Below are 25,784 nucleotides of genomic sequence, written 5' to 3' on the forward strand. Positions count from 1 at the left end.
TTGGTGTAGTTTTGCAGCTTGAAGACTTTCTGTATTCACTAGTGATCCCACCCTCCTCCGCCAGAAAGATGAGGCAGGAGGAAAGGGGTTAAAAACTGGAGAAGGACTTTAAATTATAAAAGGAAAAGTAACCCAAGAAAAAAAAGAATCTGAAGATGGCGACCAAAGGTGGAAGCTTCCGGAAGAAGCGCGTTGACGTCACTATGGACACCAGATGGTGGTATCGGAACAGGGGTGGGAGCACACCACTTCACCTCCCAGCAAGGTTCCCCCCTGGCATTGTGGTAAATGCAGTTTCAGTTACTTGCTTGCTTCAAGAGTGTTTGAGTGTTTCGCCACAGTTGGCTCAGATAGTGCTGATCTCTAGACACACGTTTCTAGTTCTTTAACCGTCATCACTAGAAATTACAGACTTTGAAATTTGGGGTTTGCTGAGTAGGCTGCCAGCATCTTTCTCAGGTCAGGTACCTCTCACAGGCATGCAGGTGCTTCATTCACTAGCTCGTCAGATCAATGATTCACAGGAGTACTATTAAGCAGGAACAACTGTGACGAAACACTCAACACTCTTGAAGCAAGCAAGTAACTGAAACTGCATTTACCACAATGCCAGGGGCGAACCTTGCTGGGAGGTGAAGCGGTGTGCTCCCACCCCTGTTCCTGCTTAATAGTACTCCAGTGAGTCATAGAGCTGAGGAGCTCGTGGATGAAGCACCTGCATGCCTGTATGAGGTACCTGACCTGAGAAAGATGTTGGCAGCCTACTCCGCAAAACCCACATTTGAAAGACTGTAATCTGTACTGGTGACAGTTAAACAACCAGAAACTAGTGTCTAGAGATCAGCACTATCTGCGCCAACTGTGGCGAAACACTCTTGAAGCAAGCAAGTAACTGAAACTGCATTTGACTACAATGCCAGGGCGAACCTTGCTGGGAGGTGAAGCGGTGTGCTCCCACCAAATGGTGGTATTTCGATGCCTACCTGGGCCACGAAAAAAAAAGAGAAAAGACTACAATTCCGGACTCAACCACTAGATGGCGGAATAATGCACAGCATGGTGAATCCAGAAAGTCTTCAAGCTGCAAAATTACACCGACAGGTAAGAAACTATACGTTCCATAAACTACTAAAAGCCTTATCAAGGTGAACCTTTCAAATTATTTATAAGAATAAGTCTTTAACCCAGAATTATTTCCCAAGGGGAATTTTAGGTATTCAATTCAATTCAGTGATTTATATAGCGCGCTACATACCCAGAGGGTCTCAAGGCGCTTGGAGAAGGGTGGGGAGCTACTTGTCGAATATCCAGGTTTTAAGTTGCTTTCTGAATGCTAGGTGGTTCTGAGTGAGGCGAAGGTGAGTGGGGAGTGAGTTCCAGGTTTTAGCCGCCAGGTAGGAGAAGGATCTTCCTCCCATGGTGGTTTTGTTGATGCGAGGTACAGCAGCAAGGGCTTGGTGGGAGGAGCGTAGCTGGCGGGAGGGGGTGTAGAAGGAAAGTCGTGTGTTGAGGCATTCGGGTCCAAGTTCGTAAAGTGCTTTGTGTGCGTGGGTTAGAAGCCGGAATGTTGTCCTCTTATTGATGGGGAGCCAGTGGAGGTTTTCAGGTGACCAGAAATGTGATCTTTACGCGGAATGTCTAGAATGAGTCTGGCTGATGCGTTCTGGATGCGTTGGAGTTTTTTCTGAAGTTTTGCGGTGGTACCGGCGTATAGGGTGTTTCCGTAGTCCAGGCGGCTTGTAACCAGTGCGTGGGTGACCGTTTTTCTAGTTTCAGTGGGGATCCAGCAAAATGTTTTTTGAGCATGCGAAGAATGTTGAAGCAAGATGATGAAACTGCGTTGACTTGTCTGGTCATCGAGAGTGAGGAGTCCAGAATGATGCCCAGGTTTCGTGCGTGGTGTGTTGGGATGGGTGATTTTCCAAGGGATTCTGGCCACCACGAGTCGTCCCAGGCGGAGGGGGAGGTACCTAAGATAAGGACTTCTGTTTTGTCGGAATTCAGTTTGTGACAGCTGTGCTTCATCCATTCGGCTACTTCTCTCATTCCTTTATGTAGGTTGGTTTTGGCAGTGTTAGGGTCTTTGGTGAGTGAGAGGATCAGTTGAGTGTCATCAGCGTAGGAGATGATGTTGAGGTTTTGTTGACGTGCGATGGCCTCGAGGGGGCTCATGTATACGTTGAAGAGGGTGGGGCTGAGTGAAGATCCTTGTGGCACGCCGCAAATGACTTCAGTGGCTTCTGATATGAATGGTGGGAGGCGGACTCGGAGTTCTTCCGGCAAGGAACAAGGTGATCCACTCCAGTGCTTTTCCTTGAATTCCGATGTTACTGAGGCGTTGTAACAGGGTGCTATGACAGACTGTGTCGAAGGCTGCGGAGAGGTCGAGGAGGATGAGGGCGACGGTGTCACCATTGTCCAGTAGAGTTCGAATGTAGTCTGTTGCTGCGATGAGTGCGGTCTCAGTGCTGTGTTTGGCTCGGAAGCCGGACTGTGAGGAGTCAAGGGATTTGTTGGTTTCGAGGAAGGCGGCGAGCTGGTTGTTGACAGCTTTCTCGATGACTTTGGCCGGGAATGGAAGGAGTGATATGGGGCGGTAGTTTTTGAGTTCGGTGGGGTCAGCTGTGGGTTTTTTCAGAAGGGCGCTGAGTTCGGCGTGTTTCCAGCTATCTGGGAAGGTGGCGGAGGTGAGGGAGCAGTTGATGACATCTCGGAGGTGGGGTGCGATGATGGAATCTGCTTTGTTGAAGATGTGGTGAGGGCATGGGTCAGAGGGGGATCCTGAGTGGATGGAGTTCATCAGGCGGATGGTATCATCCGTGGAGATTGGGTTCCAGTCATGAAGGATGTTCAAGGGGGGTGAAGGTGTGACAGAAGGTTGGGTGGGTTGGTCTCCGGGTTGGTTGTCGAAGCTGTTGTGGATGCCTGCGATTTTGTCGTGGAAGAACGAAGCTAGGGAGTTGCAGAGGTCTTGAGAGGGAGTGATGTCGTTGGAGTTGGCAGTGGGGTTGGTGAATTCTTTGACGATGTTGAATAATTCCTTGCTGTTGTGGGCGTTGTTGTCAAGTCGGTCTTTGAAAGCGGCTTTCTTGGCAGTTCGGATCAGTTGGTGGTGTATGCGGGTGGCGTTTTTGAAGGCGTCTCTGGTGCTGGTGTTTGGGTCTTTTTTCCAAGCCTTCTCAAGGGAGCGACAGAGTTTCTTGGATTTCTTAAGATCATCGTTGAACCAGGGGGCGTTTTTGTTGCCTTGTTTAATTTGACGTTTTTTCGGGGGTGCTAGGTTGTCGGCGCTGTTGGTTAGCCATTGAGTGAGGTTAGTGGCTGCTTGGTTGGCGTTCGATGAGTGGGCAGGGGGGTTTTGAAGAAGCGATGAGGAGATCTGGTCGATGGTGATTTTGTTCCAGTTTCTTCGCAGAGTAGGTTGAGGATGGTTGTGGGATGTGGTCTTTTTGTAGATAAAGTGAACGCAGCTGTGGTCCGTCAAATGGAGAGCTGTGGTGTGACTGAAGGAGATATGTTTGCTGGAGGTGAAGATAGGGTCGAGTGTGTGACCTGCGAGGTGAGTGGGAGTATTAACAAGTTGTTTGATTTGATTGGGGGGTTTTATATAGCGCTCTATCGCTCCGAGGAGCATCTTGGCGCTGGATGTAAATTGTGTGAATCAAGAAGGGGAGAAAGGTGTATCAACCCCAGAAGATGTTCCAGAATTAGACCAGGGCTTTACAGGTAGTAGCTGTTTGATTGTAGATCCAGGTTTTGATGGCTTTCCTGAATTTACTTTCGCATGAGATTTCCCGGATTTGAGGAGGGAGTTTGTTCCATGCTCTTGGTCCTTTGACCGTCAGAGACTTTCCTCCTCTGGTGGATAGTCGAAATTTTGGGATGATCATTAGGTTGGCCGTGGCAGATCTTAGATGGCGTCCAGGGTGGTAGCGGTTAAATTTATTGTACAGGTAGGTTGGGCCTGTTTTGTGGAATGCCCTGAAGGAGATTACCAGCAGTTTGAATAATATCCTCTTTTGAATGGGCAACCAATGGAGAGTATCTAGTGCTGCCGATGCCGAAGACTTTCTCGATGTTTTTAGAACTAATCTAGCTGCAGCGTTTTGTACCATTTGCAGCTTATGTAGTAGGGCTTTATTGGCCCCTACGTATAGACTGTTACAATAGTCTAATCTGGATGTGATCAATGCCACCGCTACTGTTTTCTTGGCTGACAAGGGAAGGAAATCAGAGTCCGAGGTTGGCGAGATTTTCCAGAAGGGTGGTGGTGTTGCTGTCGTTACTTTTTTCCAGATGAAAATTGAGGTCTCCCAATAGGATGTAGTCCTCGGAGGGGAGGGCGTGAGGGGTGATGAAGTCAGTGATGTCTTCACTGAATTGTGCCCGTGGTCCTGGTGGCCTGTAGACTATCAAATTGTCATGGTCCTTCAAATTGACAGTCTGTCGAGGATTATCCATACAGTATCCACAGTAAGAGCCCTTCTGTGGTTAATGGGAATTCTTTAACCATCCCATTTGTAGGGTCAAGAAATTAATTTAATAGAGCTAAATATGTGGTAAAGACATTTTTTGATGATCAGGTGTCTTTAAGATGCAAAAAAGTTATGTGTTTGGAGTTTCTCGCCTGGAGACACGTGCACCCAGGCAGGGAGTGACTTGCATCTGTCCTTAGGGATCCAAGCATAAAATACATTTAAAGGCGTAGACCTACACTTAATATGCAGTCTGTGTAGGAAGGTGGATATCTTACTATATGGTTACCCCAACTTTTTGCCGGTTTTCGACTTAGTTGGCCTGGGATCCTGCTATTCAGGGCCCCAAGCTATCTGCTCTCCCTATAAAATGGACTACATGTACTTTAGGTACATACCAGATTGGATATTGGGTCACCTTTGTGAGACCCTGTATAGTGTACCATAGGTACCCAGGGCATAGATGCATCCAAGGCCTACCAGAGGCTGCAGCATGTACTATGCCACCCCTGGCAGGCCATCCAAACTGACACCACAATCTGATCACTCAGCTTGGGTAAGGTGGTGTAATCACCCCTTACTTAGATATAGTATACCTAAAGCTACCTTATATATAGACACATATGCACCTATAAGCCACTCCTATGGTAGGCCTCGACAATCCTGGAGGCAGAGTGCTTGGTTTTATGTGAGGGTGCCCTAGCATGAGCTGAGCCCCTCTGCAGCTTGCGGAACAATCTCCTTATAGCTGTTCTATGATATAGCCATACCATATACTCTTAAGTGCATTATAATCCTCGCGGTTAATGCTAACTTTGGTTTGGCTTTATCAAAACATGTTGTGTAATCACTTTGGAGTACTACCCCCGCCGCCAATTCTGACAGCGGGGGTAGCATCCCACCCTTCTAGAAGGAAAAGACATGTAGGTTACTGCTTTACCCAGTTAAAGTTAAAGAGAGCTCCAGCATCACAAAATGGATGCTGCTGCCACAGACACAAGTCTGACCTCCTGCTGCTGGACGAAACTCCGGCAGGGGAGGCCTGGACAATAGGTTTCCTGTCCAGGGAGGTGCCAGCACCTCCCCAGACAGGCGGATGTGTATTGGGACAAGGAGGGTTGCATCAGCAGATGCTTTTTGAGACACTGCCTGGGGCACACAAGGTGCTCCATGCATAGCCCGGTTCAAACCAGTTGCTGGGGCACTCCAGCCCCGCTCTGGCGCGAAACTGGACAAAGGGAAAGGGGTGTAACCACCCCCTTCCCAGGTCCACCCATAGGAGGGACCTAGCAGGTAATCCAGCCCCTTTTCTTGGTAGAAGTATAGGAGCTGTGTCCCCAGGACATTAGATTATCCTGTAACGAAACTTTGATACAGAACTCTTGGACCTTCGACATTCTATTCTTACTAGAAGACGGAAGACATCTCCCTTGTGGTCAAGGAGTGACAACCCTGTGCAAACAGGCACCACCAGTAACTTGCTGGTCTGCTTTGTCGACGCTCCCGCTGGAACCCGAAGACTCAGCGACACAGGAACTGGACTCTCAGACTTCTCCAACTCCGATCCACAGCAAAGCTGAGACCCGTGGCGGACACGAGAGACGTGGAACTGGACACCCTGGACATCCTGCATTTTGCTAACTGCTCGACGACCGAGGTACCCTCGCAGTTGTGCATTGGGGTACGCGAAGCCCCAGACCCGAGCGCCATTTGCACCGAAGCTCAGCCCTCCACACTCCACGTGGGGCCTGCTCTTGCATTTCAGCTATATGCGTCTTCCCAGTTCCTTGCCCGTTGGCTAGTGAGCCGCCTGAAGACTTTCTTTTTGAACTAAACTGCTTTCCTGGTTGCTCCAGGCTTGCTCCAGCTTCCCTTCAAAGGAGAAGCGCCACAGACCTTGCTGGTCTGCAACAGAGCCAATCTCGACATCCTGCGTGGGTTGCGGTTGCCAAGGCTTGTTGGGTCCAATCCGGGTACCGACTCCGCAGTCAACTGGATCCGTCGTGGGACTGCTCGTATCCAGCTCCTGGTCATTGTCGATGCCTCCTGGACTTCGTGGCTGAACAGACAAACTCACCCTCACCTGAGATCCTCGTGACATCGCCTGGTTCCTTCCTGGTCACTAGCTAGTCCCCTCTGCTTTCAGGTTCTTCACATCTTCGATCCACCCTTGGATCCACCCAGACACTTTTCCTCTGGTCGCCTGCAGCACTTCTTTGCAGATCACCGTCAAACGACGACAAAACCTGACACGAAAAGACACCTATGCACCTGGCTTCCCTGGGTGAGGTAACAAGAGTACTCCGGTGCTACTGTTGGTCTTGACTCGGAGTGTCCTAGTTTAAAAGGGTTCCATCCTAGTCCATCCGGAAGTGTCCTCAATCAGTAACTTTGTAACTTCTTCGTTCTCCATTATAATTCAATGGTAACTCGCGACTGTGTTTAGACACTGCACGCGTCTCCTGTGGGCCTCCTGCTTCTTAACCTTTGGTTGTCTAGTGTAGCCCCAGCGATGCCCTAGGCCTACTCACTATTTCTGTAGTGGTTCTTATACCACTTACTTAGTATATGGTTTGTGAGGCCCCTAGGGCATAACTCTATTTGTGCAACTTATTGTATGCTAATTGAGTAACTTGTGATGTACTTCGATCTCTGACCTCATAATATATATTTGATATATACCTTGTGTTTGTTTGGTATTCAAGGGACTATAATTCGTAAAACAGCTTGCTTTACATGCTCTCTGAAGTCTTAGCCCATGACTGCTGGTCCATGCTACCACTGGGATAGCTTGTCTATAAGGTTGACTTTACAACCCCCATGAATAAGGGTCGATTAGACTGGTGCAAGGTGCCCACTAGAATAGTGGACATCATATGCCAGGCTAACTTCTCACAGTCTGTATCGCATTTTCAAAGGGGAAACTACACAGGCCTGGGGAAGCTACACAGGCCCTTATAAACCAACTGTCTTCAATGGCCTGAAACATTATGGCTAGGCTGTCCTGTTTTCAGTGTTAATTTTTGATGGATTCCAGTGGTTTCTCTGTCAGTGATTCGGAATGTGTATTCGGCCACCAAATACTCATAATAGACTAAAACTGTTCTTTTCCAGTCTCTGCAAAACATGTTTTGCAGCGTGACTCCTTTTCTGGATTCACATGCTGTGCATTATTCCGCCATCTAGTGGTTGGCTCCGGAAACACTTTGTTTTTGTTTTTTCCGTTTCTGGGCGCCGTCTACCACCATTTGGTGCCAGGTCCACCCCCTGCGTGACGTCAGACGGCGCCCTGGAGGTTGTTGTGCGTGGTAGCCATCTTCAGATTCTTTTTTCTGCCTTTGGGTATGTAAGCAAGAGGGGTCGCTCTGAAGTTTTCAGAAAAGTCCCCCCAAAAACTTGGGATTTTTGAATATAAAACAGCCCAGCATTGAACATCGACCTCTCAACCGGAGAACACAACTGCACCCTGGGAAAAACCTCTCCAATATCTAAAACATCAAGTATGACAGGTGGCGAGGTGGGGGCCATGGAAAATATCCCTTTCAAATTCTGCCCTGAGTTCCACCAATTCGCACAACGCGATCCACACGACGTGTGCAACCTCTGCCTTCACAAGGACTGTGAGGCCTGTGCGGTGTTCCTTCCGAAAACCCTAAAGACGCGCCAAAAGCAGAGAGAGGCCTCACTGCACAACAATGTCGCAGGCACCGTAGAAACCTTCCCTGAAGGAACTAGGACTCCCCAGCGACGAGGACGACCAAGGAGTTCCAGCAGAATCGTTGCATTAAGGATGGGACAACGAAATTCTGGAGGGAGACTCCGGAAAACAACAGCGCCCACAAAAAGATGGCGAAGGACACAGCGAAGATGACGGATAAGGTAGACACCATACACATATGTCAGAACTGAAGGGCCACAATAATAAGGCTCAGCCTAAAGCAGCTCCGATGCCAAGGAAAACGGCGATCGAAGGCCAGTCCTGATCCAAAGAAACCCACAGAACCTTACCAAGGGACACTGACGAGGGAAGATCGCCCACGGTGCCGAAAACTAGGGTTAAAAACGAACCCCGAAGGGTATTACACCACCCTCGAAGACAGAGGCAAGTGCGACCAAGAAGAGAAAATCTCTGGGCTTGGACACCGAGAGAGCCCTCCAGGTTGAAAAGAAAAGTAAACTACTTGAAGCAGAATTGGCAGCGATGCTCCTCCAGAAAAAGGAGTTCGACACCTCACTCAAGGAATTCCATATTCCTAAGATGCCCTTCGCCGACACTGAGAATGTTGAGGCCAAAGGGGCGAAAGATGCCGAAGGGGGAGAAGAGGAGATCCTATAGTCACCTTCATCCCGAACCACACAATGACTACCTCGATGACTACATAGACGCACCTGAATAGGAAACGCCTCTGCAACTTTCGAGGATCAATGGAGTGACCTTGCCACAGAAATCCAAGAGGAGGAGATATGCTCTTATCCCTTGAAGGCTTTCCCGCCAGATGACGTAGCCTTCTACAACAGGCTAGTGAGAGATCAGCTGACTCTTTCGGGGTCGCCCTCGAAGAAGAAAGGGAGACCCGTTTCCTCTTAGAAACACTAGCCCCAGCCAACAAGGCCACACAATACCTACCAATGCTACCAAGCATCCTGGATCAGGGCAAGGAAGCCTTCAAAAAGCCAGCGTCAAACAATGGGGTGACACCAAGGGTCGAAAAGAAATACAAACCCTTTTAAGGACCCTAAGTATATCCAGGGAAATACGGCGCCTGACTCCATTATTTATACCACAGCCAGGAGAAGAGCAAATGTCCTCTATAACAGTGGACCACCTCCAGAGAAGGAAAGCAAACGGATGGATGTGGTAGGCAGAAAAATGGAGAAAGAAGCAGTTACGCAATGGCGTATGGCAAACTCAAATGCCCTGCTGAACAGGTACGGACACCAACAATGGGATAACATCGAGGAGCACATCAACAAGCTCCTGGAAGAGGACAAGAAAAGGGCAAAAGCGATTGTCCAAGAAGGCAAAAACATAGTAAACACATGTCTTAAATCAGCACTTGACGCAGCAGACACTGCCAGCAGACAAGTGTCCCCATAGCAAATGACTCACTTTAGGCTTGTTCAGACCTTTTAACAGACCTCACTTTGTATTCTGGGACTTTATATTTTGCTGTTTACATTGTATCTGCGGCTCCAGAAACCCTAGCAGTAAAGTACAGTTGGGTAAAAATACAGGATTAGCTTAAGTTATTCTTAGCATTGGGACATCCTGCAGCCATAAAGTTTGTTGGTATGTAGAAAGTCTTGTCATGTTTCTCCACTATCCCATATGCATGGTGACCGTACTCTTTTCACAAGTACCGGTCACCACACCTTGCATTGAATGTTTAAAGGCCGGGGTGTTTATGTTTTTTTGAAATTTTTATAGAGCGCAAATACCCGAGGGTGTCTCGGCGCAGATCGGACTCCTAAGATGGAACTACCTTAAAGTCATTGATCAAATAACCATGTTTTCAGGAGTTTTCGGAAGATAGTGAGGATTGGACTGGTTTTAATGGACAGAGGAAGGGAATTCCACAGCTTGGGGGTGGCTACCAAGAAACGCCTGTCTCCCCAGCTGGCGGTTCTGGTAGGCGGAACAGCAAGAAGATAGGTGCTAGCAGAACGAAGGTTTCTTTGTGGGACATACATTTGAAAAGCATCTTTAAGGAACCTTGGTCCAGAGTCATGAATGGCTTTGTAAGCAATACAAAGAGCTTTAAATTTTATACGATTCTTAACTCTTAACCAATGCAAATGGCGTTCCTGTGTGCCAAGGAAAAGGGCATTGCCATAGTCCAATTTTGAGAAGACAAGGGTGGTAATCAAAGTTTTCCCTGCTCCTGACGGGAGGTATGGCAGCAGTTTTCCGATTTTTCTTAGCATGAAGAAAGATGAAGAGACCACCTTGTTCACATGATGTTTAAACACCAGCTTATCGCCGAACACAACGCCGAGGTTTCTGACCTTGGCAACCGGGGTCGGGGTGGACCCATTTCACTGGGCCACCAGCTGGAAGACCATTCTGGTGCAAGATTGCCAAAGGTCATAACCTCGGTTTTGTCCGAGTTTAGCTTCAAGCAATTACTTGACATCAACGCACTGATGGTTCTCATTCCTTCCTGAAATCTTGTAGCCACAGCTGGACCATCTTTATGTATCGCCAACACCAATTGGGTATCATCCGCATAGGTGGTTAAGCGGAGACCCTGTGCTTTAATGACTCTCGCCAAGTCTGCGACATATATATTAAATAATGTGGGGCTTAGTGCAGAGCCCTGCGGCACCCCACATGGGAGGGTAAATGTTGGCGAGTAGAAGGAGCCTAGTTTTACTGCCTGGGTACGATTAGCCAAAAAGGAGGCAATGAGGTCCCTGGAACGGTTGGTCACTCCCAGGGATGTGACACGGTCGATCAGGATGGAATGATCGACCGTGTCAAAGGAGAGATCTAAAAGTACCAGGACCGCTGCCCCGCCCTGGTCCAGTATGGAGGCGGGGGGGGGGGGAGGCGGGGGGGGGGGAGGCGGGGTGGGGGGGGGAGGGGAGGGGGGGAGGCGATAAAGGTTCAGTATGATGGAAAAGGAGATGCTTCACAATTCTTTTTGGGAATAGCTTCGATATTGGTTTGGAAGGTCATTCTATAAATGATGGCTAATCCACCGCCTCTTCCCGTGGTTCTGTCCTGTCTTACCACGCAATAACCTTCAGGAGTGGCTGCGCAGAAATCCGGGCCAGAAGCCTCATCACCCCACGTTTCAGTTATAAATAGAATGTCCAGCTCCTGACTCCCGATCAAATCTCTGATGTCTAGGCTATGTTTCGGGAGGGAGCGGGCGTGTTAAGAAGGGCCAAACGAAAGTTAAGCTTGGGTCTGGGATGGATGTTAAGGGCAGACGGGGTAGGGCGGGGTAGAGTGTATTTACATCCAGGACATGAAACAGGGACAGACATAAGGCCGCTGAGGGGTGACCGGATCTGACAGCACAAATTGGTGACAGGGATGTTTAGTTCTTGTAGCTGGTGTAGCCGGTGACCTGCTAACAATACTGATTTATTTGAAAAGGGGATGATGTATCAAAGGGTTTTTCCTATTCTATGACCATGGGTAAGTGTTATAGTACATATTGGCCAAGATTCTTATGAGCCAGCCATTTCACCAGTCACTGAATAAATTAAATCCTGCCAAAAGATCAAATGTTGTTTTCCCAGATTTTCCACAGTGTATACAATTAGATCACACCTAAAACATGTGTTAGGGGAATGAGGCTGTAGATGCACTTACTGTACATAATCCTGCCATCTAGTGTTACCGGATGTTCGTAAGTTGTTCTTCTGAGAATCCTTCGAATCACAAAAATGTAATGGAATGTTGGCTTCTTATATAGCGCACTAATCACCCCAAAGGGTCTTAAGGCGCTTACTTTAGGAACCCGTCCTGGTTTTTCCCTGTGAGATAGCCCCTACTGGGCATCCCCAAGGTGAAAGCCAGGCATCCCTCTGCAGGGGGCCGTAGTGGAGATTTAGCAAGCTATTGCCCAGAGTTGCAGAGTGTACTGTGACTCCTCCTACTGGTGATGCGCATGGCTATTGGCTCCATTGTTAGATTGTTTGCTTTCTGCCGTCTGTTTCGAACGTGTGCTCCGGTTTCGACACAGTGGTGGTGGTGCTCCATCGGAATTGTTCCGATCGCTGTTCTATTTTCCCTATATTTATGGTTGGCTATTCCTGCTTCAACCAGGCTTTCATGCTTTGGGACTTCCTTCGTCTCTGGGCCACATACCCCTTTTCCTCTTAACAGGGTGATCGAACGCACGCCTTTTCGCTGCTGTCCTAGCTGCTATGCAAAATATCCTCGGACCAATCTTCATCAGGTTTGAATTTTCGGTCTGTCTCCTGAACATAACGAGGTAGCTTACAGTGCTTGCATCTTTCTGTTCAAAGAATACCCTCCATGACCTTCTGCCTCAACATCTTGAGATGTCTTGTAGGAGGGGAGGCTACACCCCAGACCCCAAGAGGTTTTCTTCCCAGATTACTGCTCCGGCTTCGATCTGGAGATCAAGGATCTTCCACCAGCGCAGCCAACTGTGAGTATAGTGATTCTCCTCCCGCCTCCTGAGAAACCGATCTAAACTGAGCACCCCCCTCCAAAGGATCGTCCAAATCCTCTGGAGAACTAGACACAGACTGCTGGGCCACCTCTGCATTCGGGCCACGGTGAACACCAACTGCCATCTTCCGACGCAGCGCCAAGCCCGGTGCCGAGGAAACCATTGAGGAAGACTGTTTTGGCTGCACCTGCCTTGGAGCCGAGCCGACAACTTCGGCATTGGAGCAGAGCTGATCGGCTCATGGACTGTTGAGCCGATTCTTCATAAACTCTAGGAGATTGACGCGCAATAGAAACTTCTAATGATACAGCCCCATACAGGACGGATACTCACAAGCCCCCCTACCCCCCAAACACCCACTGCATATGCTGCTAAACCATCCAAAAAGCAGCTGCATTCGAGGATGCCTTGGACATGCCGCCTCAACTGAAGCAGCACAGGAAAGTGTACAAGGCTTTGCCTGTCACTCTTCCACCATCACCACCTCATCCTGCTCCACCGCACTCGCCCTCCCCAACCAGTTTTCCAGGTGACCTTGTTCGATACACATCTGTGGTAACTTCCTTCAGACAAGAGGGCGAGAATAACTTTGACAGTCCTCCACAAGGGGATCATTGGAACACCTATGATGCTGACCCACCAGGGGACAAAAATCCCGACTCGTACCCTGCCCATCCCTCCCCTCCACGTGACTCCACTTTCTACTATTAACTCATTAGAAGGGCTGCTTCCTTCTGCAAGGTGGTTCTCCACACTTAGCCTTTAGAGGAGCATTTTCTTTCTGAGATTCATCCTCCACCCACTGCTCTGCTTACTACCTCCCCATGTTGAAAGGCATGTTCCATCACACCCGGACAGCTTTCACGACCCCTGTCTGCACAAGTCATTACACCTAGGGTGTACAAAAAATACAAAGTTTCTCCTGCTGACCCTCTGTACATTTGTTGCCATCTTCCACCTTACTCTTTAGTAGTCCGTCACTACCACCCATAAGAGGACTACAGGTGATGCCCCTTCACCAGATAGAGAGTAAACCAATGGATCCTGCAAGTAGGAGGGTAGCAGTGCAATTGGCCAACCATTGGCAGATTGCAAATTCCATTGGGTTACTTTCTAGGTCCAACTGTGCCTATTGTAATAAAATGGAGGAGCTCCTCCAGCATCCCCCCGAGGAGCACATGCAATGGGGTTATAAGATAGTCTATGAGGGAAAGCAAATCTCCAACACCATCTTCTGCGCACTAGATGCCACAGATACTGCTGCAAAAGGGGAGGCGTAGGCGGGAGGGTGCCACGAGTTATTCTGCGCAGTCATGCCTGGCTCCATATCTCTGGTTTCAAGCCGGGAGTCTAGCAAAATTTGCTCAACCTGCCCTTCGATGGGCAACATCGGTTTGAACTGCAGGTTTACCAGATGTTGGAAAAAAAGATACGAAAATGGATGGCGTAAGCCATGGGTGTCCTTCAAACACCTGCCCCTTGGGGCTCCTTTGGTTGCCACCCTACAGTGGAGGCTCAAGTACCTCCTTCACCTCGTACCACCGGCTACTTGCCCTACAGGTCTTTCCCAGAGGCAATTTTCAAGGGTCCTGTAGAGGCAACCACTCGAAAGGCAGGTGTAAAGGTGGCTCCCACAAAACCCTAACTTGCCTTTCCTTTACCCTGATTATGTAACAGCGGTCAGGTGGCATCTTCAAAGTTTATTTCCAGCTTAACAGAATATCACCTCCAACCAGTGGGTGTTGAATAGCATCCCACATGGATATTGTCTAGAGTTCAGTTCCACGCCTCCCACCATTCCACCCCGCAAACACACTGTCCACAGAACATCAAAAGCTACTTATGGAAGAGGTCCAAGCTCTGCTTCTCAAGAGAGCCATAGAACCCAACCCCACCCCTACCATCAGCAGGGCACAGGGGTATATTCTCTGACAGTTAACTTCTGTCCATTCTGGACCTCAGGCCCCCGAACTAATACATCCTTGCAGAGCACTTCTATATGGTTACTCTTCAGGATGTTATCCTGCTACTACAGCAAGGCAACTTCATGGTTGCTCTCGACCTGAAGGACGCTTATTTTCACACACCAATACACCTGGCAAATCTCCAGTATCTCAAATTATTAGTCCGCAGAAAATCTTTCCAGTTCACGGTGCTCCTTTTGGGGATCTCCGCTGTACCCAGGGCATTCACAAAATGCCTCGCTGTAGTAGCTGCTGATCTGCACAGACAAGGGCGTTCATGTGTTCCCCTGTCTAGGCGAGTGAGTTGTCAAAAGTGCCACCCCTCAAAATTGTTGCGGACACACTCTGCACACAATAAACTTCCTTCACCAACTAGTGTTTGCCATCAACCCTACAAAATCCCACCTCTAACCCCTCCAGATACACCCTATCTTGGGACAGTCCTCAACTCAGAGGTTGGCATGGTTTATACAAATGCTGCCAGGATACAGTCCTGCCAGGTACTAATCCCGCTTTCAACCAGGCCACCATGTCAGTTAGGATGGTTATGTGCCTCCTCAGCATGATTTCCTCCTGTGTTGCCATAGTACCCCATGCCAGATTACACATTTTCCGTTGTAGGAGTGCTTGGTGCACCAGTGGGTTCCCAGAGCCGTATTACAGGTGCAATGCTGTATGGATGAGATAGGCAGGCATATTTGCTCATGCTTTTCCTCCTCTCCCACTACTTCAGTTTGTGTTAAGGAGGCTTTGGCAGACATCTCTCACCCTCGTCCTGGTGGCTCGCACCTGGGCACACTAACCATTGTTTAACACCCTCCTCGAACTCTTAGTAGTTCCACACAAGAGCATCTTCAGCAGGCCATGCCTTCTCATGCACAACCATGGAGAAATCAGACACCCAGACCCCAGGTCTCTCAATCTTGCAATCTGGCTCCTGGAGTCCTAAAAAGGGGGGACCTTAATTTTCCACCCAAATGCATGAGCATTCTTAGACTTGCGCAGGTCTACTACTCATGCCTGTTACAGTGCAATGTGGAAGAGGTTAGTCTATTGTCATTCAAAAGTCATTGACTGCTTGGCAGTCTTGTCTGCTACCTACTTCACTTGTAAATGTGTGGTTTAGCTTTCTCATCCATGCAACTACACCTGGTTGCTGTAGCCACCTACCTTCAGAACAACCAGCACATTCCTCTCTAAAGAATTCCTGTTATTGAAGCCTTTATAGAGGATCAGAAGAGTCATTCATCCTCTGGATTCCACCAACCCTGACATGGAACCCTAAAATTGTATTAGAATCATGGGCCCTGCTCCTTCCAGTTTCTCTCTTGGAAGGTGGCATTTCTGTTTGCCAGCACTTAATTAAAGCAGTCAATAAGCTTCAGGCACTAATCTTGGAAGAACCTTTTTTCCAGGTACACAGAGATAAAGTTGTCCTCTGCCCCAACTCAACATTTCTCCAGAGGTGGTCTCCCAGTTCAACTGCAGTCAGTCCATTGAACTGTTTCCCCTCAACCTGACTCAGTTGCAGAATGGGCTCTCCATACTGTAGATGTTAAACAAGCCCTCATGTACTATATTGACTGTACTATATTGACAACTAAACCCTTTAGCTAAACGCATCAGCTTTTTGTTGCTTTCTCCAAGCCCTACAAAGGGAAGGCCCCATCTTGATCTGCATTGCAAGATGAATTATAAAATGCATCCAGGCATCCTATGCTAAAGCTAAATGGTTCTTGCCCATTCCCCATAGAGCCAACTCCACCCTAAAAATAAATAAAATAAGAGCCTCTGTGGCCTTCCTAAGGGATAATTCCTATAGCTTACATTTGTAAAGCATCTTGATGGTCCACACCATATACTTTTACAAAGCATTGTTGTGTAGATGTGTTAGCCCGCTAACAAGCCAATGTTGGCCAGGAAGTTCTAAATACACTTTTTCAAACCATTGCAGCATCCACAGGCAAGCCACCACTTTTCTGGGAGGACTGATATACAACGTATGCACCGCACTGCCGATCGGTAAACACTGCCATTGTGCAGCCGCCAGCGCTCTCGGGATTGTCCGGAGTTCACAGTTTATATCAAAGCGCCAGCATCGTCTGAGCCCCACACAATTTGACAACCTTGATCCACCCTCAGCACTAGTTAGTGCTCAGAGGCATTTTTGAACAGTGGACAAGTTGCATAAAAAACGAACCTAAAATCAAGAACATCACGAATTGAGTCACGACAGGGGTCCCGGCTGGGATCTCTGTAAGTTGCATCCTTTCACTTATATCACGGTGTCACTGTTCGTGTATATACCAAATTACCAGCAAATTGCAGGTGCCCCATATACAGTCAGTCCTGAAGAGACCTTCTATCCACACAAGGTCGAAACGTCGTCGACAACCTATAAAGAAGCAGACCGTTTTTTTAAGTCGGCATTATTGGTCAACTTAAATATTAATTTTGAAGTGAACTAAGAGGTCGCTTTCTTTCTTTTCAAAAACGAATTCACATTAGATTCCCCTTGTTAATTTCTCCTTGTATGAACCTTTGTAAATAATTTGTTTTTTGTTCAACATCATTCACTTGGGACACAAACTCACTCTTTTCTAATTGTATAAGTGTATATAATATGTGTATATTGTGTATATGTGCAAAATCAGTAATTATTTTGGCTGGTATTCAAATATATTCTTCAGTGTATATACCACCTACTTGCCTTTAGTCTGATTTCAAATCACCTATATTGCCATTGTGCAGCAGCATTACCATATTAATTGAGTCATTTTCCATAGGAGCCATTGTTTTTGTATAAATACAACGTATGCACAGCATGTGTATCTGCAGCCACACATACCTCGAACTGAAAATATTACTTAGCAAGCATCTGCTTGTGCCATGTAGTGCTGTAGATTCACATGCGCCCACCCTTTTCCCCGGACGCCTGCAGGTGTACAGTCCTTTCTCTCACTTTCCTCTGTTTTTGCATGGAAATCTCTATACAACACTTTGCTTCACATTCCATCCTCACCTGCTGTGCGGGTAAAACAAATCTAACAATGGAGCTGTCTGCATTACCAGCAAGAGGAGGACTCCCAGTACCTCGTGAATCAAAAGACTTTCTTAGAAGGAAAGGAACTTGCACGCATCCGGGCCCTACACTAGATGGCAGGATTTTGGGCCACATGTGAATCTACAGTACTACATACCACAAGCAGATGCTGACTGGATAAGTAACATTTTCCTTCTAAACACTGCTCATTTCATCCAAGCACACTACTGGAGTAAACCAAAGTAAGCAGCAATATTTTAGTGACATCCCTCAAACAAAACTCGAGCAGAATAATTCTTAGATCAGTCTTTCTTGCTGCTCACTTGTATTACATAGTTACATTATTTGGCCCTTTCAGGAAGAAATAGATCTGCATGAAATGTGTCCTGCCTTAGTCTTAAAACAGGTTCACTTGGTGAATGGGGTTGCTCTTGTTTGCATTTACAGTGTAAATGTGAAGGGTCCTTCCTTTTAACTAGCTTGTCTAAGAATACAATTCCAAGAATAAAAGGATTCACCAACAAAAATATTACTAATAACCTAAGCTCTTTTCATTTTCTAGAAAAATCTTCTGAAGACCAGCTGTGCAAGACTCCAGAATCCAAACGCCTTAGAACTGATGGGTCTCCAATCTCTGCATCTTCAGAGAACCAGACTGGTGTTGGGACAACAATTTCACTGAAATAGATATAAATTGTTAGCGGTTTGTCGTAACCAGAATGGAGCCATCAAGTAACATCTGGAACGCTGAATTGTTATCCAAGCAAATAAGGGGGCACACCAACGCAGGTGTTCCACAGACTGACATTATAGCAGAAGGTGCAGAGGTGTTACTTTCAGCAGTCTGCCAAGTTATATAGCTGGTTGCACGGCTCCCATCTGGTTCTATTCCAAACCATTCTGTCCTACTTCCGGTGGCTCGACGAGAGCTTCACGCCGCCACAGTTTGAGAGCGTGGATTCTGGTTTCCCTCCAAGGTTTTGATCCAAGTTCATCTGTCGCTTTGAATGAAGAGGAGGAAAGGGATGTTTGAGGTTGCATCGTTTTGTCTGCTACCACCAACATGTGGTCAGATTCTCTGCTTCTTTTCTATTCCAGTGCAATTCAGAGACGTGGACGTTGTATTCAGCTATGGAGTGCAATAATGTCTATATGATTACAGCGGGATCCTCTTCAAAATTCTGATGCATGCTTGTCGTCTTCTGGTATCTGTGCACATTTGTTACCTAGGAATGTAAGCTGTTTTGACTGATTTTGTTGTGCATTCTCGGTACAGCCTACTTATCCAGTTGTGGTGTTTTCTATGTTGCTTGTAATGTGTTATTTGTACAGATTTTCTTTCTGCTCCTTCCAAGAAAAGTATTTGAATGTGAAGGACTGGCTACAGTCTCAGCAAATGTAATTTAAATTTTCTTACAGTAGTCGAGCACTTAATGCTTCTTTTGATATGCAGTTTTGAATGCCGTTCGCGAACAGTGAATGAAAACCTACAGATAATTCTAAAACACCAATTGAGGTATCATTGTAAATATTTAACTGACTTAACATTGTTTCGTTTCACTCTTGTACATGCCAATATTGAGCAATATACAAAGACTTTACCAATTGAGTAAAACGTTTTCTATTCAGCCATTCTCCGTTGTGGTTTTTCATTGTTGGGTGAATCAAAAAATTTATTTTCCCCTATGTGAAATTGCGTGATTTGAAGATAATTGAACTGGGAAGGGTGTTAACCTCATGCGTGCTAGCGGAATTCCGCTCGCACGCTGAGATTTTTAAAATCGCATGTTACGTGACGAGCTGGGCTCGTCATCAGCGTGCAAGGAGGCTACGCCATGACGAGCCCAGCTCGTCATCAGCGTGGAAGGGGTTAAAAATGATTTAGCTTCTCTTAGTCAGCCTTTTCCACTTTTACGGTATGGAATTATCTGTAGATTTCTCTGTTTAATGCCTTGGTTTAGTTACATTCAAGACTGTTACTCCCTAAGTTGTTTCTAATGTCCAGGAGGCTGGGAGTTGATGTGGGTATAGTGAAAACCCTTCAGTCCGCGGTAGGACAGTTTGTATTAAACAAATTATCCTGCCAGGGTGGCACTTTTGAAAAGCATGCACAAGCTGTGGAAGTTAACTTTGAAATATCAAGCGAGGAACTTGCCACATTAGTGAACAGCACTCAAAAGCACACCGTCAAATATATAATAAACATCCATCCTTTTTTAATGCACACCTGAATTCTACAGTCAATCAGAGTAGATATTTCCTTTTTGGTGACGTTTTCACCTTGGCTTAAGCATTTGGAATATTTTGAACCTGATTCGACCACAAGCAGCAGCGGTGTGGCTCACTGGTTAGAGGCGGCAGACCCGGAAGCAGAGGACGGCCCGGGACCAGGGTTCAATTCCCGACACGGGAGGGTCGTGGACCAGGGTCAGCGGACTCGATAATTCTCGCCTCGGTGCCTACTCTAACTAGGGATCACACTTGGCAACTCTGGGCATTAGCTTGCCTCATCTCCACAACGGCCCCCCACATACGCCGGGGATGCCTGGTTTCACCTTGGAGATACCCAGTAGGGACCATCTCACAGGGAAAGCCAGGACGGGTTCCCCAGCGGTCTACAGCGCGGAGATACCCCATGTGGGGTGATTCAGGCGCTTTACAAGACATCATTACATTTCTTTTAAATACCCTGAATCTTTGAGGCTTCCCCTTTTAACATCTGGGGCTAAATAAGACTTTTTGATTTTACTAGCATTATATGTAAAAAGTGATGTTATATACTTACAGGAGCTTGCCACAAGCTCTCTTCATCCATTGGTCTGTTATTGTCCACTTTCTTCTTCCGACCAATATGTCATACATGATGGGGTAGTGGGTCAGCCCACTTTGTCTGCCGGCTAACTTCCTTGTAAGTGACACCCTTCTGCCCTCTCAGAATTATTATTATTATTCTGAGTTTTGTATATCGCCTGGTTACCGATAGGCATCCCAGCGCTTACCAGAACATAACACTACTAAAAGAATGCAGGGATTAAACGGAGAACAAGGAGCATATACACACACTAAGTTAGCTCCATTTAGTACCATGGACTTAATTGTAATGTGCTTTTGGTAGACCACAATTATTTTTGCTTTTAGCTAATTTTTTTAGATGGAGCACCCAGCAATAAAGTTTGGCGAAAAATCACAACAAGACTAGCAATTACTAGAAATAAGTCTGGCTGCAAAGGAGTTTTTAACCAAAAATATCCTTAATGAAATACTCTACTTAATCCAGCTCTCCAGAACTTGTACTACATTATGATGGGTGCAGGTGACTGTGCCTTAGCAGTTGTCAAAGTGCGCTGTTCGGGAATAGACTAATATTTTTTAGGTACCCATGGCATAACTTCCTAATGTCCATGATTTCTGTGAGAAAGTGCCATCTTTCATGCCTTGGTATGCCCCACTTTTTTCTGAACTGCTGATGTGCTTTGACTGAGTGTGCCCTGGGTCCCTGCCAATCAGGTACCCAGGGCCTGTGTTCCTTCACTAAAAAGAAAAGCTATGCTGAAACAAAATACCCAATTGGCATCTCTGGCCACCTGTCAGCCCCTAGTAAATGGTACCCAGGGCATGGTGGCCAGAGAAGACCCCTGAGGGTTGCAGCACTTATTGTGCCACCCTCAGGGGCCCTGTACCCTGGCACCCACACACTGCCTTTACAGGCTGAGTGCCTAAGTGCAGTACTAAAACAAGAGTCGACATGGCACACATCCCTGTGTGCCATGCCCACGGACCCCACTGCCCTGGCATACCTTAGTCATCCCTCTAGCTGGGTGCCCTATGCCAGAGGTGAGGGCACAGGTGCATGAGCCCTGTGCCCCTACAGTACCCAGGGCCATTCCTGGGCACTGTGTGCAGTGATGCCATTTAAGAGTATATGGTGCTGGGAGGTTGTCATTACGAACTCCACAGCACCATAATGGCTACACTGAAGACTGACCAGTTTGGTACCAAACTTCTCAGCACATTAAACCCGCACTGATGCCAGTGTGGGATTTAATGTAAGATGCACGAGAGGGCATCTTAGAGATGCCCTCCAAAACCCGAACCTACAATCCACGTCTGGGCTGATTGCCTGCCACACAGCAGACATGTTGCTGGACCCCTGGGTGGAGAGCCCCCTGCTCTCCTGAGCCTGCAACAATGCACATCCTGGGTGAGGTGCTATGGCTCCTCCCCCAGGATGGACAGAGGGAAGCTTCAAAGGCATACCGCCTCTGAGCTTCTCCAGACCATTTGCTGTACCCAGCAACTGGCCCCCCACCCGTTCTACCCCCACTCTGGCGGGAAGACTGGCGAGAAAAACTGTCAGGAAGGAGGGTGTGCCAACCTATGCCAACTCTACCCTATATCAAAAAGATCAAGAAGAAGACGACCCGCCGCGCAGCTGCAAACAGGACAGCAACAACTGACTTGACCCCAGCCCTACCGGCCAGTTGATCCTGGAACCTGCTCCTGCCTAATCCCGGCGACCTCCGCGGACAGCAACCTTGGGACACCCAGAGCACCTGCCTGCCTTGACCCTCTCGAAGATTGGGACTCCCATCAGCAGAGCCTCTGCTGCAACAACCCACCTGGTGCCCACCAGGAAGCTCCGGACCAGCCCACTCTGCACCAGCCGAGCCCCGGCCGGGCCCACCACGACCACGAGGATGTTCCCCCGGTGACAGGGACCCGAAGTCCAGTGCCCAAAGACCCTCCTCGACGAAGCAGCCGACGCCTGCAGACTCAGAACCAGGGGCCCCCCAACCGCGACCAGCTGAGGGTAAGCTTTTCCGACACCCAAGGACACCCCTGTACCGGTGCCCTACCGCCCCCTGTGCCTTCCTTTGGGGTACCTACCTGTGCTCCAAGATCCCAACTTACCTCTCGAAGTGCTGGTCGCCCCTGGAGAGTCTCCGTCCCTTAGCCTGCAGCCTTTGTTCCCTTTTCAAGATATTCATTGGATAACATTGAGCGCCCAACGGCTCAAAAGCACCCTGCACCCAGCCGCCCGAGTGCCACTGGCTGTGACCTCTTTGTCCTAGCCTACTTCCCCCCTTGCCCTGAGCAAGTGACCTGGAGCCCAGCTCCCAGAACCGCATTGCCTGCTAGCCAGCAGCCACCAACCGAAGGCCTCCTTTCCCTCGTTGGATATCATTGGGCTTAACTACCTCTGCACCCGGGCGCCCCTGTGCCACTGGGACTGATCTAACTGTACTTACCTGACCCTGAGGGACCCCTGAGTCTATACCCAGAACCTTACCGTCCACTACCAAGTACTCCCCTGGAAACCGTAATTCACTTATCTGCCATTGGATAACATTGACTCATTTTGACTCGAACATTTTCAAAGTGTGAGGTTTTGAAAACTGAAAATGGGACATTAATGAATCCTTCTCTGATGTCTTTTTTGAACCTTGTCCCTCATGTGGCAACATTGGGTAGCATTTATCTACCGCTAACTTCTTGCTTCTGAGCATTTGTTCACTCTCTTGCTCTTCCTCATTATCCCTGTATGCAACGGCGGCTTGCACCATTGACATACCTCTTTTATTTTTCTTTGCTAATTTTATTTCTTTCTGTTTGGCTTCTTTGCGCCATAAGCGAAAAGAGTCAAACATCGCCGGCCGGGCTTTCTTCTTAAACAGTTTGACCTCGAGATTATCTAAAATTTCTGCGTCAAAGCTTCCATATTGGGGCCATTTTAAAACACCATCCTTCCTGGTGTATTTTTCTCCATACCTCATTATATGTGATAGGGCCTACTCCGTGCTTGATATAGAGCTCATATGTCGGAGTTCCAATCGGAGGAACCGGACACGAATCTTCTAATCTGGAGTCCTTACTACAACCAAGACAAAACAAGTTTCCAAGTCTGCTAAGACCAGGAATCTTCGCTCACTAGTCTAGCTTCAAACTTCAAAGGATTATCGAATACGATGGTTTTGGCGCTTGCAAGTTCCAAACAAGGTGTATCTCAAGGATACCAAAACTAAGAATCAAACTAAGGACTGGGAGACGCTCCACTTATACTTAACTGAAGTATTGAAGATCGATGACGTCACTAGAAGACTCGTCTATCGTTTCGCTCTACCAAGGATCACTGGGTCCAAAACAGGGCGATAGTCAGGGCAGCAGTCCTTCGTAGCCGTCGGGACGCGGGGAACCTCGCAGCAAAGACCTTCCGAACCACGTCGACATACAGGGGTCGCTGAAGTGGCTGGCCGTCTTCTGGAATTTTCACACGAAGCTCCTCACGAACATCTGGCTTGGACCGTCACCGCTTGATACCGCCCCGAGTTGGGTGCCAACTGAGGTGCCGGGTTTTTAGGAACCCGGTGGTGCCAGGGGATAACACCCGAAGACCTGAGTTCTGCCTGTTCCGGACCACAGAAACACAGTCTTCTAGGTCAAGTCAAGGATCGAGTTTTATTGGCTGCAACCAAGTAACAAGCGTCCTAGAAGTACAACAGCGCGGGATGTAAGTTCTCAGGAGACTGTTCGTTTTTACAGAACTAGCCTTCTCCTTTTATACACAATATTACACTTCAGGCAAGAATTCTTTGTTTATTGATGCAACCATATACATATTTGTACAACAAAGAAAAAGCAAAGTCATGATGGCCAGCCTACAATTTCGTGTGTCCAGTTTGTGATGATTACCCAGCTCGGCCCAGAACTACCATCAGATATCGATGAAACCCCAATAAAATCGGGCACCTCCTCATCGTAAAACTGGCTATAAACAAGAAACCGGGACAGGTGTATGTGTGTGGATAACATGGTTTGTATGTAGTGAACGGTTTATGGCATGTTGTGCCTTGCTGCTATCTTACTCGGCCACTGGGCGAGGAACCGCCCGAGCAGGTTTGGCTGAAGGCAGCGGAGTCAGCTCGGCCAGGTCATGGGGAAGTCAGCTAAGGTGGACGTGTCCTTTCAGATCAAACTCTGCCTTAATCAATTGATTCAACTACCCTCGTCAACTGGCGAATGTTCCTACTGTTCACCATAGGCCCCCAAAACGGCAGAAAACCCTTTGCGAAGTCTCCAAACTCTTGATCCGCAGTGTCGTCTTTACTCACGACACCCCTAACTGTCCTTGTCCGATGGTAATCTGCCTCGGCCGTGTGGGTGGGTGGCAGCAGAAACGAGATAAAACACGTGCCCGAGAAGTCAGGGGGCAACCATGTATATGCTTTGTTATGGCAGACGAAGTAGGTACCCTTAGCCGCTAAGAATGAAGGGGAGGTCTGAGACTGCAAAGCGTAAGTCTCAGTACAGACACTCTTCCCGAACTGGGCTCTAGGGTTTTTGCCATTTCCCTGCAGACATAAGTGACCTTGGTGGGGTACTATCCAGATTGGGGAGGATTTCTTTGCTTTCAGACTCTCAGCCAAGGAAATTCCATATTGTGTTATATTCCATCTGCTGTAAGGCATCAATTCATCTCTGGGAATCGTTTTGTATGTGTCGACATCTCTACTCATATTTCTAATTGCCGTCACTAGTGCCTTGTTGCTTGAGTTTTTCCCTGGAACATATGGTTCGAGAGCGAACAGGAACATTGCTCTAAATGCCCACAGAGAACCATGGTAGCCAAATGGCAGGACAAAATATGGAATACCCTTATCTGTTGTGTGTGGCATAAGTCCACATACCCAACAGTTCGTGGTGTTCATTACGGACTGGTGTTGGTGTAGGAGTTGGACGAATGAGTTATTTACAAATTCTAATCTTCTGGCAGACGAGTGTTCCGGCAGAGGGTGAAAAGAATGGGGAGAAACGGTAGGAGGTGTGGGCTGCGTGTTGTGTACAAAGGTAACTCGAAAGATGAACAGAGCATAGCCAATCAAAAACATCATTATGCTACACAACATTAGAATGCATATTATTAAAAATTGTCTTTTTGCCATCACAGTGCATACTCTCTTTTCAAAGTTCGTAGATCTAGCAGGTCTCTCTGCCCTTGGAAACTCCATTCTCTAGTTGCTGCCCGCGGTGGGAGATTGATTCTGCTAAGTAGTGCTTCTGTTCAGTCCAGGGTAATTCCCTTAGACCAACCAGAACTGTCGACCTAAACGTCTCCAGCTGCACTCCCTAGACTGTCAACCTAGCAGCAGAA

The 25,784-nt window shown here is 47.7% G+C and overlaps 1 protein-coding gene across 2 annotated transcripts in view; it reads left to right on the top strand.

Moving 5' to 3' along the window:
- Window positions 1-19,263, top strand: part of CHAF1B (chromatin assembly factor 1 subunit B) — a 337,605-nt gene extending 318,342 nt beyond the window's left edge. For both annotated transcript variants that reach the window (XM_086935399.1, XM_086935398.1), the window contains exon 14: window positions 18,198-19,263. In XM_086935399.1, coding sequence (XP_086791525.1) covers window positions 18,198-18,322 — 125 coding nt within the window. In that variant the 3' untranslated portion in view covers window positions 18,323-19,263. The remainder of the gene's footprint in view (window positions 1-18,197) is intronic.
- The last annotated feature ends 6,521 nt before the right edge of the window (window positions 19,264-25,784 follow it).

This window comes from Lissotriton vulgaris, chromosome 8 (assembly GCF_964263255.1).
Source record: "Lissotriton vulgaris chromosome 8, aLisVul1.2, whole genome shotgun sequence".
Classification (NCBI taxonomy): Eukaryota; Metazoa; Chordata; class Amphibia; order Caudata; family Salamandridae; genus Lissotriton; species Lissotriton vulgaris.